This window comes from Syngnathus typhle, linkage group LG8 (assembly GCF_033458585.1).
Source record: "Syngnathus typhle isolate RoL2023-S1 ecotype Sweden linkage group LG8, RoL_Styp_1.0, whole genome shotgun sequence".
Classification (NCBI taxonomy): Eukaryota; Metazoa; Chordata; class Actinopteri; order Syngnathiformes; family Syngnathidae; genus Syngnathus; species Syngnathus typhle.
The window spans coordinates 7,856,035-7,872,785 of record NC_083745.1 but is presented as its reverse complement, the minus strand read 5'-3'; the positions used below and the strand labels follow the sequence as shown (position 1 = coordinate 7,872,785).

At 44.1% G+C, this 16,751-nt stretch overlaps 1 protein-coding gene across 3 annotated transcripts; it reads right to left on the bottom strand.

The window, feature by feature from the left end:
* Window positions 1–58: 58 nt before the first annotated feature.
* antxr1d (ANTXR cell adhesion molecule 1d) lies at window positions 59–16,275 on the bottom strand. Of its 3 annotated transcripts, XM_061284840.1 has the most exons (18): window positions 15,910–16,275; window positions 13,208–13,279; window positions 12,614–12,685; window positions 12,100–12,181; window positions 11,978–12,008; window positions 11,824–11,897; window positions 11,571–11,639; window positions 11,414–11,494; window positions 11,288–11,348; window positions 8,183–8,281; window positions 8,010–8,079; window positions 5,405–5,483; window positions 5,085–5,180; window positions 4,955–4,993; window positions 4,719–4,817; window positions 4,471–4,635; window positions 4,313–4,393; window positions 59–1,157 (listed from the first exon to the last, which is right to left on the bottom strand). In XM_061284840.1, the coding sequence occupies exons 1-18, from the start codon at window positions 16,071–16,073 to the stop codon at window positions 855–857; spliced, it is 1,737 nt and encodes a 578-aa protein (XP_061140824.1). In that variant the 5' UTR covers window positions 16,074–16,275; the 3' UTR covers window positions 59–854. The 3 variants fall into 3 exon arrangements, 2 of the variants coding, with proteins under 2 accessions (XP_061140824.1, XP_061140825.1); XM_061284841.1 differs by lacking the exons at window positions 59–1,157; window positions 4,313–4,393; window positions 4,471–4,635 and having other exon boundaries at window positions 4,749–4,858; window positions 15,910–16,273; XR_009715121.1 differs by lacking the exons at window positions 59–1,157; window positions 4,313–4,393; window positions 4,471–4,635; window positions 4,719–4,817 and adding an exon at window positions 5,271–5,328 and having other exon boundaries at window positions 4,954–4,993; window positions 15,910–16,273.
* Window positions 16,276–16,751: the final 476 nt, after the last annotated feature.

The window sequence follows — 16,751 nt, the reverse complement described above, 5'->3', positions numbered from 1 at the left end:
CACACATCTGAATTTTTGCGGAACTAGATCACTTTTATTAGATGAAAGAGATGGCTCGTAAAAAACCAAAACAAAATAGTTTATTGAAGTTGTTAATGCAGAAATAATACAAATGATCATTTCAGTCAGTTAAAAAAGTGAAGAGAAAAGCACAAAGCAATCTTTGGTACTAAAGTTGTGAAAAGGCCACAAATGGATGTCAGTCTGAAGGGCTTGTTTGCATTAAAAACGACTAACCCTAACCCCCTAAAAAAAAAAAGAAAAACCCTAGTGAACTCAGCTCAGGCTAATAAAATAAATAAAATGTAAAAACTGCCCTGCAGTTGCAACAAGAATTTTTATCTAGTTGGGAAATGTGAAAGGACCGTTGGCTTAATTTGCAGCAACTAAGAGGCTAGTCTACATTTAAAACATATTTCAACTTACTCGTCGCTCATCTCCTGTAATAAAACTGAAGCAAAGTTACTCATAGATAACATTCTACACATTCCAGGGAACCTTTTTCCTATGACAGGCCATACTAGAAAAATGATGCAAAAAAAACATGATTATTGAAGTGTTAGCATGTCTGCCTCTCAGTTCTGAGGTTCTTGGTTTGAATCTCTCCCACATTCCAAAAACATGCATGGTGGGATCACTAAAAACAAGATTTTTGCTCAAAGGTCATACTGTCTAGGTTCACCCACTGAACTCGGATCTACCTGCTGTCTTCTTCCTATTAGCCACCATGTGAGTACTGAAGTAACAAAATGGTTTGCTGATTTGCATGTGAGGATACATTTTGTACTATGTGTTTGCTGTCCAGCAACAAAGCCCACAGGCTTGCAGGAGTTGGACCACTTATATCATCATCATCACAGCCTGGGAGGGGGTCTGGAAGGCGGTGGTCCCGGTGGTACGCGGGATGGGGGTGGCCCGGGAGGCGGTCGTGCTACTGGAGGGGGTATGCGTGACGGAGGCACGGTGCGGGGCCCTCTGGAAGGGGGCTTGGTGCGGGGAACCGAGTTGGAAACCAGGGATCGCTGCTCGGCGGGCGCGGGAGGAAGGGAAACGGTGGGAAGGGGTGAGGATGGGGGAGACGGGGCGGCGCGGGGGGTGGCGCGGGTGTAGGTGGCCGATTCGCCTTCCTTGACCCGGTGGAAGCGTATGCAACGACCCTGGAAAGACACAGCAGACATGTTTAGAAATCAACTCTTTGGTCTCATGTCTGTCCAGCTGTCTCCATTCTATCATCTATCTGTCCATCTGTCTGTTTGTCATCCATCATTCCAGTGGGGGTGGGGGGGATAATTATTTGATCCCCTACTGAATTTTTCGTCACAAAGAAATGAACAGTCAAAAATGTTTTGGTTGATTATTCATTATGGTAACAGGACATTATCCAAAACTGCCAAGTATGAAAATGTTTTATTGTGCAAAATAAGAATGTTAAGATGTTCCCTAAACTCACAGCAAATGTACTGTTTAACATGTGAGGATATAGTGTTTGCCGTTTTGAAGTGACAGAGCGAGCGCCGGCACAGCTCCGGGACGGCCTAAACGACAGAAGCGAGAGTGTTTGAGGGCGGACACAGGCTGGCCTGTCTTCCCTTCACACCTGCACCACAATAGCTTGCAAAATCAGGCACAAACACTGTCGTCTTCCCCTTTCCTCCTCCTGCGCTGTGACACCAAACAGAAAGTGCTTTATGTCTTGTTATGTGTTTGCAACATAAAGGCGTATTTCAAAATATGCCCACAATCGTTAACAGAGGGTGCTAATCATGATTTACAACGCAGCAAAGAATGGGATGCTTCTCTTATTGTCCGCATTGATTGCTGGTTGCAAAGTCGGTGTTGTTGTGAGGAATGGAGGGGGGGTGCTCTCTGTGTCCTTGGTGGTCTGATTATAACACCTTATTAAACAGAGAGGCCCTGAAGTCACATAGGGGCCATTTAGATGGCCCGAGCAGTAGTAGCTTTGTGGCTTGAGGGGCGCCATTGTGCGAAAGCATGTATATGAGGGGCTGCGTAATTGATTGGGGTCAGCCCGCTCAGAAAGGGGAGGGCTGTTCGGGGGTGGGGGGGTTGTTGACCGCCACGGTCTTGTCGCTGGGCTGCGGAGAACAGTCCGGTTTGGGAGCAGCAGTACAACACCAGCGAGAGCATATGGACACAATGAGAACACAAGCTCATGAATATGAGTGTGTTTGTGTGTGTGAGTGTGTGTGAGCAGGCCGTCACTGCAACATATGGCCTGAATGAACCCTCTGGCTCATGAATAAACAGAGACAGGAAGGATCGGGAGGTGGCTGTAAAAAGAGCACTAAGACAAAAGAATTAGTGTTGGCTGACAACAATTGAAGGAAAACTAAACTTTGTTGAACTGGTCTCATCTGTCTAAAATTTTAACTTTATAATATTTGAAATGATCCATGGCTTTACCACATCTCGGCTGGATTACTGTTGCACTTTGGAGTGAGCCAGCTTCCTTTAACATCTCGCCCTAAACTGGAACACATTATGGCGCCCCTTCTACACGTTGGAAATTATTTTAAAATGTTATATTTGTTTTTGAATGTCTAAACTGAGTCTCAGGTCAGCTGGCCACCTGCATGGTTTTTAAGCTTGCTTTTTTTTTTTTTTTTTTTTAAACTTGTTTTCTGTTTCTGTTGTGACAAGCAGGTCAAAATCCCCTGGGAGAGGCTTTATCTTGAATGGGATAAGCGATGGATGGATGCTTTGGACGTGTGGCAGACATTAAAAGTCGAGCCTTAAACGCTACAAGAGGTGAGTGATAAAATGTGTTGGATGAAATTAGGGCGAAGCGAGGCTTTAAGGCAAAGTGATTGGGTGACGGACGACGCGGTTGGGGGGCATGGGGGGAGGATGTCGCGGGGGACCCTCTGGTCTCTGCCGTCCTGTGTGACGGAGCATCCGTGCCATCAGCTGCGGGGACAAAAGAAGGGAATCTCTTGTGTCACAATATGGCTCGTGGCCTTTAAACTGCCCATCTGTTTGTGTGACGCTCACTCGGCAGTGCTGACACACAACTTACAGTGACAAGCGCGCACATGCGGCGCAGACGTAAAATGCAAAGACAGTGTGTGGCAGAAAGTGGCAGCACGTTGATGGCCGTTTGCAGATGCAGCGAGGTCAAAGTAATGCGAGGAGAAAGCGAAAGGAGACCCTGAAAATGGATGCTTAATAATATTTCCAGCTTTCTTGTGCTTTTTGCCACCTTTTTTGTGTGTGCTTTTTTTTTTTTTTTTTAAAGCCACATTTCTATCAAGTAATTTTTTTTTTGTGGGACCAATGTGCCCCAAAATAATTTTCTAGCGTGTAACGTCAATCATTGGCATTTGTATGGTGAATTTGCACCCCCTTGTGGAGTCGCAAGCGGTATGGTACGAGAGCTTGCATTTGTGTTAGCCAAGTTTTGGTGTAAATCCTTTTTCATTTCTTGCATTTTCTTCAGTCACTTGTTGAAGCTCAACTGACAGCGGCTCATTGACAAGAAGTCATTGCAGCCTTTTATGCTCGCTGTGCCTTTCAGCTGAATGCTGCTCTCACTTGCCACAGAAGTGCACCACCCCCCACCCCACCCTTCCTCCCCCTTTTGTATATACGTGAAGAGTAGTTTCATTTTTCTCAGTTAATGGGGCATGAAGGCAGTAATGCTCATTGTTGGGGCATTTCTGTGAAGTGACAGAGAAGACCTCTAAAAACGTCTGTCCTCACAAAGATGAATTGTGCTTCTTGAAAGAAGATTAAAAAAAAAAAAAAAAAAGTGACAAAGTGGGGATGAATCCATTAATGGTGACTTTTTTGCTCGACTATAGGCGCATACTGTTACATACGCCGAAGATGCGACACAAGGGACAAACTGATACATTTGACAATGACACCATTGACAACTGCAGATGTCATGGCAACCAGCATGATGATGAAAACACGTCCTTGGGGTTCTAAAGTGCAATATGAGGGTCCAAGGTTAGAAAATAGGCGCATCTAGTAGTGTTACACCTTTGTATGACATCACTGGGGTGGTCAACAGAACTATTATATAAAAAGTGAAGGTTTTGACAATGGGAGGGATCAAGAGGCCATTTTATACGCTTGAGCTGCTTCTGTCGTGTGGTGCAACATACATAAGTGCAGATGTTTTCTATCTTTAAGCGCATGATGACAACACTGTCTGCAACGAAGCTTTGAAGTGGTCGCTGCGCACCTCCAAAACTATCCATAATTATAGTCATATGGGCAATGTCTGGTGCGCACATTTTGTTTTTGCCGCATCCTAAATGAAGAAGGAATGCAAGCCGGTACTCACCTGGTCTCCAGGCCGAGGCCTCATTAGAGAGACTTGATCGTAGCCTCTTCTAAAGAGAGCCCATAAAGCGTCTAGCTTCCCCTGGAGATGGGACACACACACACACTTAGAACACTACACATGCTTAAAAAACCTTCACGCATCATTTGAAGACAAACCTGGATGGGCGTGTACCACCTCCTCCGTTGCGTAGTCCGGCGGTTAGGTTTTCGAGGCTTGGGTTCATAAGGCTCAAATTCCTCCTCTGGCATCTTGACGACAGCATTTTTGGGTTTGTCCAGCTTTGCGCCCTCCTCGGTGGAGCCCTTCTCCCCCCAGCGCACCTGCATGAAAAACATCAACAACAAATTGTTTTACCCCCCCCCCCCCCCCCCCCCATGAAGTAAATGTGGGTCAGGGTGTGTACCTCCATGCGTTTGATGCCCCCCACTCCGCGTCCTCCGTAGTACGAAGCGTCCACTGTGGGCCATCTCTTCTTGGGCATCCCATCTTCATCGTCCGATTCCTTTTGAGAGAAAACCCCTCACTTACAGCATTCCATATTCACTGTTGGTGATAAAATAAATAACCCTTGCTATAGCCAATTGATAATCATTTGATAGATAGCTACAGAATAAGAATCAGCATGCTGGATAGACTTACAGGTTCTGGGGGAGGTGGAGGGGGAGGTTCTTTGATGACCTAAAGGTTAAAGAAATAAAAATCATATTAATGTAATGGACCAGAAAGAGTTGTTTGCAAATGAAGTGAAAATGCTGAGGTGTCAACTTACCACAGTGCAGCACAGAGGCCAAAACCACCACATGAGCAGCAGGGCCAACAGCAAGAACACCACCAGCAGCGAGATCAGCACGATAGTGCCATCAAACTGCACAGACCACGCACGCAAAATCACGGCGGTGCAATTAGACCAAGAGAAAGTCCGATACAGCCAAACGTGTGCATTCAAAGTACTCACAGCCTCCTCTGATGACACACGCAACAGAGGAGACATCAGAAAGAAGAGAGGAAGAGGACTGGAGGAAATCCAAAATAAGTTTTGAAAGGGACAGTGAAGTTTATTCAAATAGAGTGCACACACAATCTACTCACACATTCAGTTGTTGTGATGTGAACCGAGCTGGTGATGTAGGAGATGCCCTCATTCATGCTCACCTGCAGGTAGATGACCCTGCAAAACATGGAGGTGACACGCTCGCTTGGTCTACTGTACATGCTTGCCTGAAGCAGCCTGCGCATTCTTCCATCTGCTCTGTCCATACTTGCACTCTCTAAAACGCTGACATGGACACTTTCCTAAAATGTATGAGTATCTAAAACTCAATTAAAAAAGAAAAAAGTATTTAAAACCAATGAAGAATAAAATATATCCTGCCAGTTTGATGACATTTTCAGATAGTTTTTCAAATCCAAATTTTGAGAAAAAAATGTGAATACTTTAAGATAATAATATAAAATGAAAAAAAAAATCTGTGTGAAAGAATCTGAAGACATTTATGCTGGAATTGACCAATGAGCCTTTTTCATTCTTCTGCTGGTCTCACAAACATTTAGGTCTTTATAGACAAATCAATGGACAGATTTGTTTGTCAGTGAGCAAAACAAAAGATGCTAGCAGCCAAAGTGAGAAGTCGCAAAGGAGGCAGCTGCAGATTGTAGTTTTTGGTTTCGGGAAAAGAGCGGAGAAAGGCTTCTTGTGCTGTGCTTATGGTTTGGGGGGACACAGACAAGGGGGGCATTGAGCTTTGGGTCCACATTTGAGGAGAGGGCGGTGACGGGGGGGAGGTCACTGCAAGGTGGGGTGCGGATGGAGAGCGTGTGGGGGATGGGATGAAGAGGAGCTTTTCTATCTGAAATCCCTTCAGCATTCTCACTCCCTTCTGAGACCCCCCCCCCCCTTCCTTCCATCATTCATTCACTTCCTCACCCGCCAACACTATGTTTGCTCTCCTCCATACCCTCGACACCACTGTGCCTTGACTCATACTGTCAACCACTCGGAAGGAGGAAATCGGCAATGCAGGTGGCACTCCTATAACCCCCCCCCCCCCCCAATCATACGGTCAGGGGACATGCTGCTATCAATCTCTATCAATCACCATCTGCCCCATTATATGTGTCTTTGCCCTGTGTTTGTGTTTGTTGCATCCGGAAGGATTGCAGTCAACACGGATTTATGTGAAGTCAGCGTCAATGACTTCATTCTAAGAGACAAGGCTCGGATAGAGCAGGAGGGGATCAAGGGGGCTATGAGGTCCTGGTGGCAGCCTCGAGAGCTTCCCGAAAGTTTGGGAGTGGATGCCGCTGTGAAAATAGGGACCACTGTTGGCTTCTTTCCTGTTGAAGAAGAATCTGATTGCGGTATTGCACCAACAGTATTTCTCTACCGGCCATCAGGCGGCAGTTAGCCTACTCTTTGGACCCTTTGGCCATTCACAGCTGACCTGCTCTTGAAGGTGTCAAACAGTGCTGACTGTGCACTAATGGGCTCCAGCTACATGGAAAAATGGACTCCTTCGGGCACTGTGTGATGAGGGTGCACCACATTCTCATCTGATCTCACTAAAGAAGTTGTTGAAACAGAATTAGAAGAGGCTTCAGGCCAAAGGCAGTTTTTTTTTTTTAATTATTTAAATTTGAGATGCTTTTCAGAGACTCTAGTGACTTAAAAAGGTAGAACTTTTTAGTGGACCCTCAGTTAACTAACATTTTTTTTGGAGAGGGGGTCACCTTGGTTTACAAATGTATGTATTTGTTTCACACCAAAACCCACAATTCATTCTGCAGATCGGGTATTGTATTTTATATGCAAATTAGCAATACAGCATAAACAACATTTCTGTGACAATTCTTGTCTATTTGTATTTTACTGTACAGAGCAACTTTTATGTAGTAAGTAAAAAATAAGAATAATAATTGGTGTTTTTGGATTAAGTGTAGTCAGGACGATCCCAAATGACAAAATCCATATTGCAGTTAAAGAGATGGCAAACAGCGGGTCAAAGAGTCTTCATGGGCCATGGTGTGAAAACACAATTCCTTGTGTAGGGAATGTTTCCCTGTGAACAAAACTACTTTGCAGACGAGCTCAAATCAAACAGGAAATCTGAGTGACAGCACCAAGACAGATGATGACTGGGAGGTGTCTGAAGCTGCAGGGCGGCAGTGTATAATTATGCACAGGACTCCGGGGCAGCGCGGCCGGGAATGCTGCTGGGCCTCGGTCCACTTTCGGTCCACTTGGAGCTCAGCCCAAAGCCGCTTGCTGTCTGCCCCTGTCCAAAACTTCTACTTGCCATCACCAAGGGCAGGGCTACAAACCCTTGGAGGAAACTTTACACCAGCCCTCACACTCTTTCTCTCTCCTTTAAGTGTCAGCCACAGATAGGGATACCGCACGCGTGTTCTTATTTACACACATACGCAAGAAGGGAGGGGGGTTGTGAAGATTTAAACCAGGAGGCGCTCATTAAGTTGTGTTCCTGGGCTCTCCTCCTGTGATTGGTGTCTGCCTTCGTTAACTGTGACAAACTCTGATTGATCGCACGCGCTCAGTGACTTTGGCCAAGGACAAGTGTCGTAGCGTCTGCATCAAACTCGAACACGAAACCGGCAAAGACACAAAGAGCTAAATTTGGTCTGTATTCAAAAAAATAGTGTGAGGTTTAAAAAAATAAAAAGAATAAATGCAACTCACCTCCCCGTCTCTTCGATAACAGGAGCAGGACAGAGAAGGAATGTATCTTCTATTCCGGCCGGTCTCTCGTCTACAGAAAAATTAAATCAGGTTTGTTTACAAATGAGATTTTTTTTTGAAGATGAACCATGTGGTCCCATTTGACTCAGAGTGTGTCTGCCACCACAACTTACCAACAGTGTGTGTGTCATTTAATTTGAAGCTGCAGCGGACCTGGTCGATGTTTCTGGCATGGAGAAAACCGTTTCCTCTCACCACCACCTGAAATTTCTCTGAGAGACAAACACCACCGTCGATTTAATTTCATGCAACATTCATTCAATTATAAAAGAACTGAGCGGTTTAGCAACATGGTTTTTATAAGACTCAGGTTCACAGGAAAATCATCTTCAAGCCATTTTTTTCTCATTTTAATTTGTGTGCCTGCAAGTGTGTTCCAATGGCGCTAATGCTAAAAGTGCTTCTATTCCAAAATATATGTGTGTGTGGTAGCCACGAGGCGTGAGTGCACGGTGCGTGTACGTCTTTGACCTTTACTTTCCCTCAGGCGCTGTTAAAGTGCACTGACAGGGCCTTGCCAGCATATGCCGCAGTGTCTATGTGGCTGCTTCTCAGCATATGCTGGCGAGCGGAAAGAAAACACTTGGTTGAAAAACATGCCTACGGGGCTGACAACAGCGCAGTGCTGTCAAAGTAGCTCTGACCTTACCTATGGCGCAACGCGTGACGTCCACGCATGTTGTTCTTGTTTCTTTGCCTTTTCCTGAGCTGAGTGGGAGCAGATTGTGTGTTTGCGCACCTCCCGGCTAATACAAATGAACATTGGTCACACCTTTAACATTTAAAAGCGCCAGCGTGAAGATCACTGCATAAAAACACAGTAGGGTGCTGGCGTATACGTACGTGACACTATTTTTTGAAAGGTCACACAAGTCTCTGCTGCAAATATAGACACGCGTTAGATGTTCCGATGTTGCTGCTTCATTGATTTATTTTATAGTGCTGTGCAAATGTAAATGGTAACGTGTTTTCTACGATATTTTTTTGGTGCAATTTGAACTTTTTTTCTGATTCAAATGTATGTGTACTGTTATTTTGTCTATGAAGCAATGTTATTAAAGTTACTTCTCATTTTTATTTCTCTGATAGGAAAAAGGAGCCATTTATCTTAAGGGCGGCGTTTCTCTTAACTGGATGACGTGATGTTGCCGGTGACTAATACTAGGTAAGTGAGGTCACACTTTTTTTTTTATTATTACATTGCAAATCTGCTGAAGGGACTTCTTTACTTAACTGAAGTTGACTGAGCTGAGGGAGCATTATACATACAAACACACACATGCAAGCACAATCGCACGCAAGACAACATCATCATTTCCTGTTTGTTCCGCCCTGCTCTTGGGCTCTGCTTTAAATTTGGACCTTAACCACAACAATTAGAGGCGTCTATGAATTACCATAATTTTTTTTTTTAAATGGCTCTTTATACATTTCCAAAAGAGTGAAACAAGACGAATGCATTTTTCCCCCAAAAATATGTTGAATAATACACTGAATTGCTCATTAAACTTTAAATCAGGAATAGTGAATAAGGTGCAGTATATTAGGTTAGTTCTCTGTAATATCACATGGAGGTTATATTAGCTTCCACACACACTCTCTGTCACATACAGTGGCAGGCGAAAAGGTTAATGCTGTCACAATCATGGCAGGTCAGGACTGGTGGCGCCCTTCCTGCTGGCTTGAACCATACATATGTTGCTGCCCGCCACGCTGACCACATGTCCATGTCCATCTTCACCTGAATGTTTGACGAGCATATGAAACATACGTTTGCTTGCTTTTTTTATTTTGCTTTTGTTATGCAGGGGGCACTTGTGTGCGCGGAGAAAGTGGGGTAAGACTTGTCCGAACGACGGCCCTTCAATCACGTTAGTTCGACGGGACAGCAAAGGGCAGGGCGGGGGCCACGCAGGAAGGAACGAAGGGGAGGAATGGGTCAGACGCTAATGAAAGCAGCAATCTTGGCTGTCATGTTAGATCTCAGGTTCAACGTTCTCCCTATGCATGCGTGCGTGTGTGTGTGGCGTCAATGCTGTCATGTCTGATAGTGTGGCCCAATGTTCAGTGTCCAGTCTGATGGCCTGTTTGCAGGCAGCTCAGCCCGGTCACTTCACATCAGTGTGAGGGACGCGTGTGTGTGTGTGTGTTTGTGTGTGTGCTCTTAAAGAACAACTCTACATGTTAAAATCCTGACTTGCATTCAGGAGACAACAGTTTGATGCAATATGTTGAGATGGTGGTTGTAAGATGCTGAGCAGTGCAAACTATCTTGCGTCACGCCACAGCAATCATACATGCTGTGATTATTTCTACACGGCTTCATTTAGTAACAAAGGATTCGTACTGCAGTAATAAGATCAGTGCATTACAGCGGCTGCCCTTCATTAATTAGGCCAGAGTCAAGTTTTGGTTGGAGAGCGTTTCTTAGTTCACTGACCATTCGGGTGCTCATCAATCGAATATCAAATGAGGCTGTTGGAAAATATTTGGGAACACGTCGGCTGATAAACTGGTAACGAGCCAGAGATAATTATCACATGAGGACACGTCCTTCTTGTCTCCTATCCTTTCTACTTAACCATGACGTCTTATATACCTAAAACAACAAATCTAATAATACACAGCACTGCACATCCTTGTTCTTTCGAGAATCTCATAATGGAGGATTTTTCTCCATTGGTCATCCTGGGAGCAAGGCGGGCAAATGCACTCTCCTAAGTGATTCCTAATAAGGTCATGTCAAAGCGTATCCATCCCATGGACTCGCATGGAGACTCCTTCACCATCTCATTTGGCTTTTTTTTTTTCTTTCACTTCCTCAAATTGGCATCCAAAGATCAGCCATGCGAGGATGGGAGAGGAGGCCTAAGTAGAGGTTAAAGGAGCCAGAGTGGCTATTCAGCATATACGATGTGGCAAACTAGGCCAGGGAGCAAGCCATGCTTAAAGATTCATGGCTAATTCCTCTGACCAACTCCAGTTCCTCCTCCTCCCCTTTTGGCCCACATGCTGGGGCCAAGCAACTCTGCTAATCTCCCCCGGCCGAGAATGACAATACGCCGTGTGTCAGCGCGCGGTCATAAGCGTCTGTGCGATTACTCAACTTTACGGTCCGCTCCAGAGGCTTTGGATAACTGTCATCTGACACAATCACACCCACGCATTTCTTTTCGGTCATCTTAACGAGGGAACCTTGCTCACCGCGCAGCCCTTACCTCCTGCACACACACTGGATGGCTCAGCAGCGAGGATCTCAATGCAGGACTTCTTGATGATCTAAAGCGCAAGACAGTTTGATGAGATAATGCAATTGTGCGTATTTGTGTGGATGTGTGTGTTACCGAGTCAATGATGCCCCTGAGGGCTTGAAAGCCCCCCCACACAGGAAACACATGTTCCATAGTGTCCGCGATGGTCGCAAGCTAGACAAAAAGAGACACACACACACACGCGGACAATGTATTTGCTTTGTTGCTACACATTCAATTTGCTTCCTACCTGGGTCTGGTTAAACTCTTTGACTCCTACGCAGTAAACAATGGCTCCCATAGATCTGGCTCTTTGAGCCTGTGAGGAAAGAAAAAAAAAAAATGCAGTAAAGGAAAAAGAGTCACCAGTCGTGTTGCTGTGACTTTTGCACCACCTGAAAAAGACATTAGAACCTGAACGCTCCACCAAAAAAAAAAAAAAAAAGTCGTGTCATATGGACTTTTATTAGCAAAGCAAGAAGAAAGGACACATTGCATATTACCTCTCGCTGAGCTTTGTCAAACTGCCACTCGTTCAGTTCCCCGTCAGTCAAGGCGATGATAACACTGGCTGTCCCTGTGAAGCATGCGAAAATTCAACGCCTGAGAAATAATGTGCTGGAGATGTCACGTACATTAGCAGTAGAAAGAGTTTACCTTGATTCTCTTGATAAATCTGTGTGTTTGCCTGCCAACGCAGAGACATAGGATGATATTGTATATTTAATTCTACGCTATTTGGTAAATATTGAATGAAACAATTTTTAGGCTGACCCTACCATCACAAGGCCAAGGTCCATAAATGTGTCTCCTCCAGCAATCACACTTTTTAGAGATCTGAGTCCTTCAGTGATGGCCTCCCTGAAGGGTACAAAAAGAAGCATTGGCAAAAATCACCCCAGAAGGAAATTTAAAAAAAAAAAAAAAAAAATCACCCTGATAAATGGTGAGTATTAATCTTTTCAGTGTCATTTTGTCATTTTAGAGGATAAATTTTGTTTGATGCATTTTGCTTTGGCTATATTATAAAAAAAAAAAAACATTTTGCCCTTGTTATGACATAGAATTTTTTTTTAATAGTGAAACGTGCGGTCAAAAGAAGAATGACTTGAACAGAAATGGAAGCGGTGCTCTCCAGCCTCCCAGCATTCCATTAGCTTAATTAAAAAAAAAAAAGTGGGCCTGTATTTTGAATTTGCACCCGAAACTTACTCCGGATTTTCTGCGACAGGATCTACACGAATCAACCTTGGATTTCCCACATAAACATGTCATAAACAAATGTAGCTTTACCTGTTCTCAGTTAACTCCATGATGATTTTGCCATGCGTGGAGAAGACTATGAAGGACATCCTCAACATGGGACTGCGAACACACAGTTGTTTGACATTCACATTCTTCAGTCATAAATTTGACAGATTCCATAAATGACTGCATAAATTCCACTTGTAATTTTAGATTTGGGTAATATGGCTGTGGGTAAAAGGTCTGCTATGTTATGTTATTTCTATACTCCTCTCTTGGTTTCTGCAGTATTTTAGTCCTTTTTCTCACTCCATATTTCTCTGCTTTTTCTATTTGTATATTCTGCTGGGTCGCACTGCTTGAGCAATTTTCGTATCATAAGTTATTGTTGTTTTTTTAATTGATGCGCTCACCGTTAGTGGAAATATTTGGAAGTTACACTGAATGTGCAAAAAAAAAAGACATTATTGAAAAATTATTTATCAATTATTAGTGGATACCATTTTCTGACTCCACACAAGTATTTTATTTAGCTATAAATATTTTTCAAATGGTTACATGTATTGAAACTGAGTTCCCTAAGGATTTAAGCCACTTTTAAACTTCCCACCGCTTGGCAAATAGTGACAATAATGACTATACCTGATAAATTTCTCTGCCAGCTGCTCTACAAAAGAGTAAATCTCAATCCAGTGATGCTTCACACTTCCAGATCTGTAAAAGGAAGAAAAAGCACTGTTGGCAGGGATTTGATTTATTTACAGTTATTTGGGAAAACAACAGCAAAAGTCAGATATTCATCATTTTGAAAATTCTGATTCCCAAAGACAAATGAAGAAATGCAACTTCAGGGAAAATGCAACGACACTTTTTAACATTTGCGTGTTTCAATGTTGCATAAGTGCAAAGCATGAGGGTAAGATTGCAATGTCTTTGGTCACATTCCACTATGTTGCAATGTAACCTGTTAGCCTTCCTGCTTAGCCTGCTGCTACTGTTTACATGACCATCTCCTTAATGAAGCCCAGTCCCAAGGGGCTGCTAATGGGGGCTAATTGCTGTTGGACCAGAGGGTTGAGGTTAGACTGGGACAGATGCAGCAGCCTGTAGCAGTGAACATGTCGTGGGCAGCTGGCCTGCGTGTGTCCATGCGCATGCCCGTTTGGTTGTTTGTGTGTGGCGGTGAGGGGGAACAGATGGTGATGAGGACAGGCAGCCTAACAACAGGTTGAGAGAGAGAAAAGGAAGCGACATGAACAACAGAGGGGTGCACAAGTAGAACTCAGCTGGTTGCAATGACATCAAACAGCAGACATGGACGGAGAGTGGCGGGCGGGCGATCTGAAGAGTGGAACAGGCTCGTAAAAGGGAAGAAAGTCAAAGCTGTTTAGATTCATGATGCCTTTCTTTTGTACCACCCATTTAACCAGCCACTTCCTGCTCCACTTATCTTTTTCCTAGACAGGAGGACAAGATAAAAGTTCCAGAAGGCATCTACTCAGGACACAGTCCTCACAATACCAAATAAAGGTTTGCAAAGTTCTCTTTTTCAGTTTCAGGATTCTCGATCAAATAAACAGAAGTCGGATTTTTAGTGCCAATTGGATTGTGAAGCTAAGCATGATGGAGTAAATGAAAGTTAGCTAATATCATGCTATAAAATATTAACTTTATGCAAAAAAAAGTGAATACATTGATAAATGCAAGATGACCGCTAGTACTTGTTAATAAGGCAAAATAAAAACGGGTGGAGTCGATTGTCTTTGACGTTTGAGTAATGTCTGAGACCAATCCCAAATTTTCTGTACATGCTCTAATTCCTCCGAAGGCTCCAGTTCCGCATGATTGCCATCAGATTTTTATCTGAGATACAAATTGTAACTCTTTTACATGTATTGTAAAAGAAGGCAGACTGTAAGTATTGAGCACACAATTCTAAATTCCACTACAACCTCCAACACATATTTCTCTATTTGTGGGTTACAAAGGAAATAGTTCGCCTGCTATTTAGTGTAGGTCAGACATTTAGTGTAGGAATGCAGGGAGCTGATGATTCTCTTTTCATTCTGTCCATCTAGATTTATTTTCTCAGAATGCTGGACGCCTTAGTTCTCTCCCGCTGAGATGCTGCTGAACGGGGTCACCATGTGGCATTAAAGAAGGGAAAAAGGCTGATAAATTGGTTTGGAAAAAAAGCAACTTCTTCCTGGAGGCCTGCTGAGACATGCCGAGGTCCAAGCACCGGGAAAGCTGGCCATGCGTGACGCACACTCCTCGGGCTCTTCTTAAACTTTCAGAAGCAAAGGGTAAAGAGTGAAGAGCAGCTGACAGATGTTGCCGTGGACACCCCAAAGAGTGAAATGTCATTCAAAATGTTGACTTTGCAGCTCGTTTAAGGGAAATTGAGGACATGTAACAGCAAGCTATGCAAATCATTACATTTTACTAGGTCTCATTTTTCAACCCTTATCCGGTCTGCTTGCAGCATGTTTTGACGTGTCTAATCTCTCTGCAACCATGTGCATCATTTTAGCTCAAACTCAGAAATGATAAAAATGTCAATTATCATGTCTGAGCATATGCAGGCACCACACTGCTCGGCCTCCTTTGCTTTTCCATTTCTACAGACGCCCAGAGGTACGGAATAATTATGTCTGCTCTGTTGATGCCCACAACGGCGCAAACGCCCCCTTTCCAATTTCTATTTAAAGTTCAATCCACACCATTTTAGTGAGTCACAACTGATCTTTTTTTAAGGCTTAATTTTTCATACAGACTTCCTTTGTATTGCCCAGGTGTGCTGTAACCAGATATTCCTTCGTGCAATCTCTTCCACGATCAAACAATAGCAAAGGCGTATGAGGATTGCAGATTTAAAGCCTACACAGGACACAGCCTGCAGCTGTCTTCGCCATGCAGGCAAGGGAGGCGTCATCAGCCTGAAACTCAATCCTGCCAAGCCCAGCCCACATCCCGTGGCTCTGCTTGCTCTGTTTCCCTCGCCGTTATGAACCCGGCCAAAAGAACAACACGGCCCAATAAAACATATTAAAATCACAAAAGAAAAAAAGCTTCATCAAGTCTGTGCGCACTTGCACGGATGACCCGAGTCATCCTAACCGCATTGCACACCCCGAGCGCTTCATTGTTTGAGATCTTTGTCTTTTAAAACCAAACGAGGGGATTTCCCAGTTCGGTTCGACTGTATACTGGTTCTTCTTTATCCAAAATGACGCTGAAGTACCAGGCCGGTGTGCCACCCGTTCCCAACCTACGGGGTGGTTGCGCGGCAGAGCGCAGCCATGAGAAAGTAACAAAAGCCATAAATAATAAGAGACACTCACTTGTCCAGGACAAAGTAGAGGTCGAAGGCGCCCTGGCAGGACCTTTCCTCCTCCTCCTCCTCCTCCTGCTGCTGCTGTTGTTGCACTCCTTTCACCGACACATGGAGGAGGAAAAGTCCCAGCAGAAGCGGAGCGAGGAACGTGTGGATGCGCCTCCTTGCCATCTTTCCCCGCTTGCGTTCGAGTTCTCCAGCAACAGCGCCGCTACTCACTGCAAGTCTTCACATTGTCCCTCCAACATCCTCTAATGCCCGATCGACGCTTCTCAAGTTTTTCTGCCCGGGTCGAGTCGCTCCGCGTTGACTGGAAGCCGGCCTCCCTAAATCTTCCCTCTCGAGGGCTGGGGTGGGGAAAAAAAGAAGAAGCATGAGGCTTGCACAGGATGGAGGAGAGGAGCGACACCCGAGGAGAGACTTCAAACTCCACTTTCTCTCTAGAAAATAAAATAGTGACGAATTCATTTTAAATCTCCATACTATATCCATCCCTGCAGGATTCTTTTTATTTTTACTGTGACCGAATACTGGGACGGAAAAGAAACAAGCAGAAAACATGTCAAGTAAATAAATAGCTAAAATAGATATAAACAATTAAAAATGGTACAATTCTAACCTAAATGTGTTGTAATAAAGTATATTTAATGCTCAGTACCCGGTGCATTAATATGAGTTGTGTTGCAGCATACCCTCCAATTATTTCTGTGTAAGCACACATTAAGCAATTCATTCTAAACTACAGAAGCATATATTCGGCATAAATATAAATCACCACACAAGCGTTGTCATTTTAATGTATCCCTATTTAGATTTACTGTTGCCCAATCATCGTGCAATGTGTCGCCA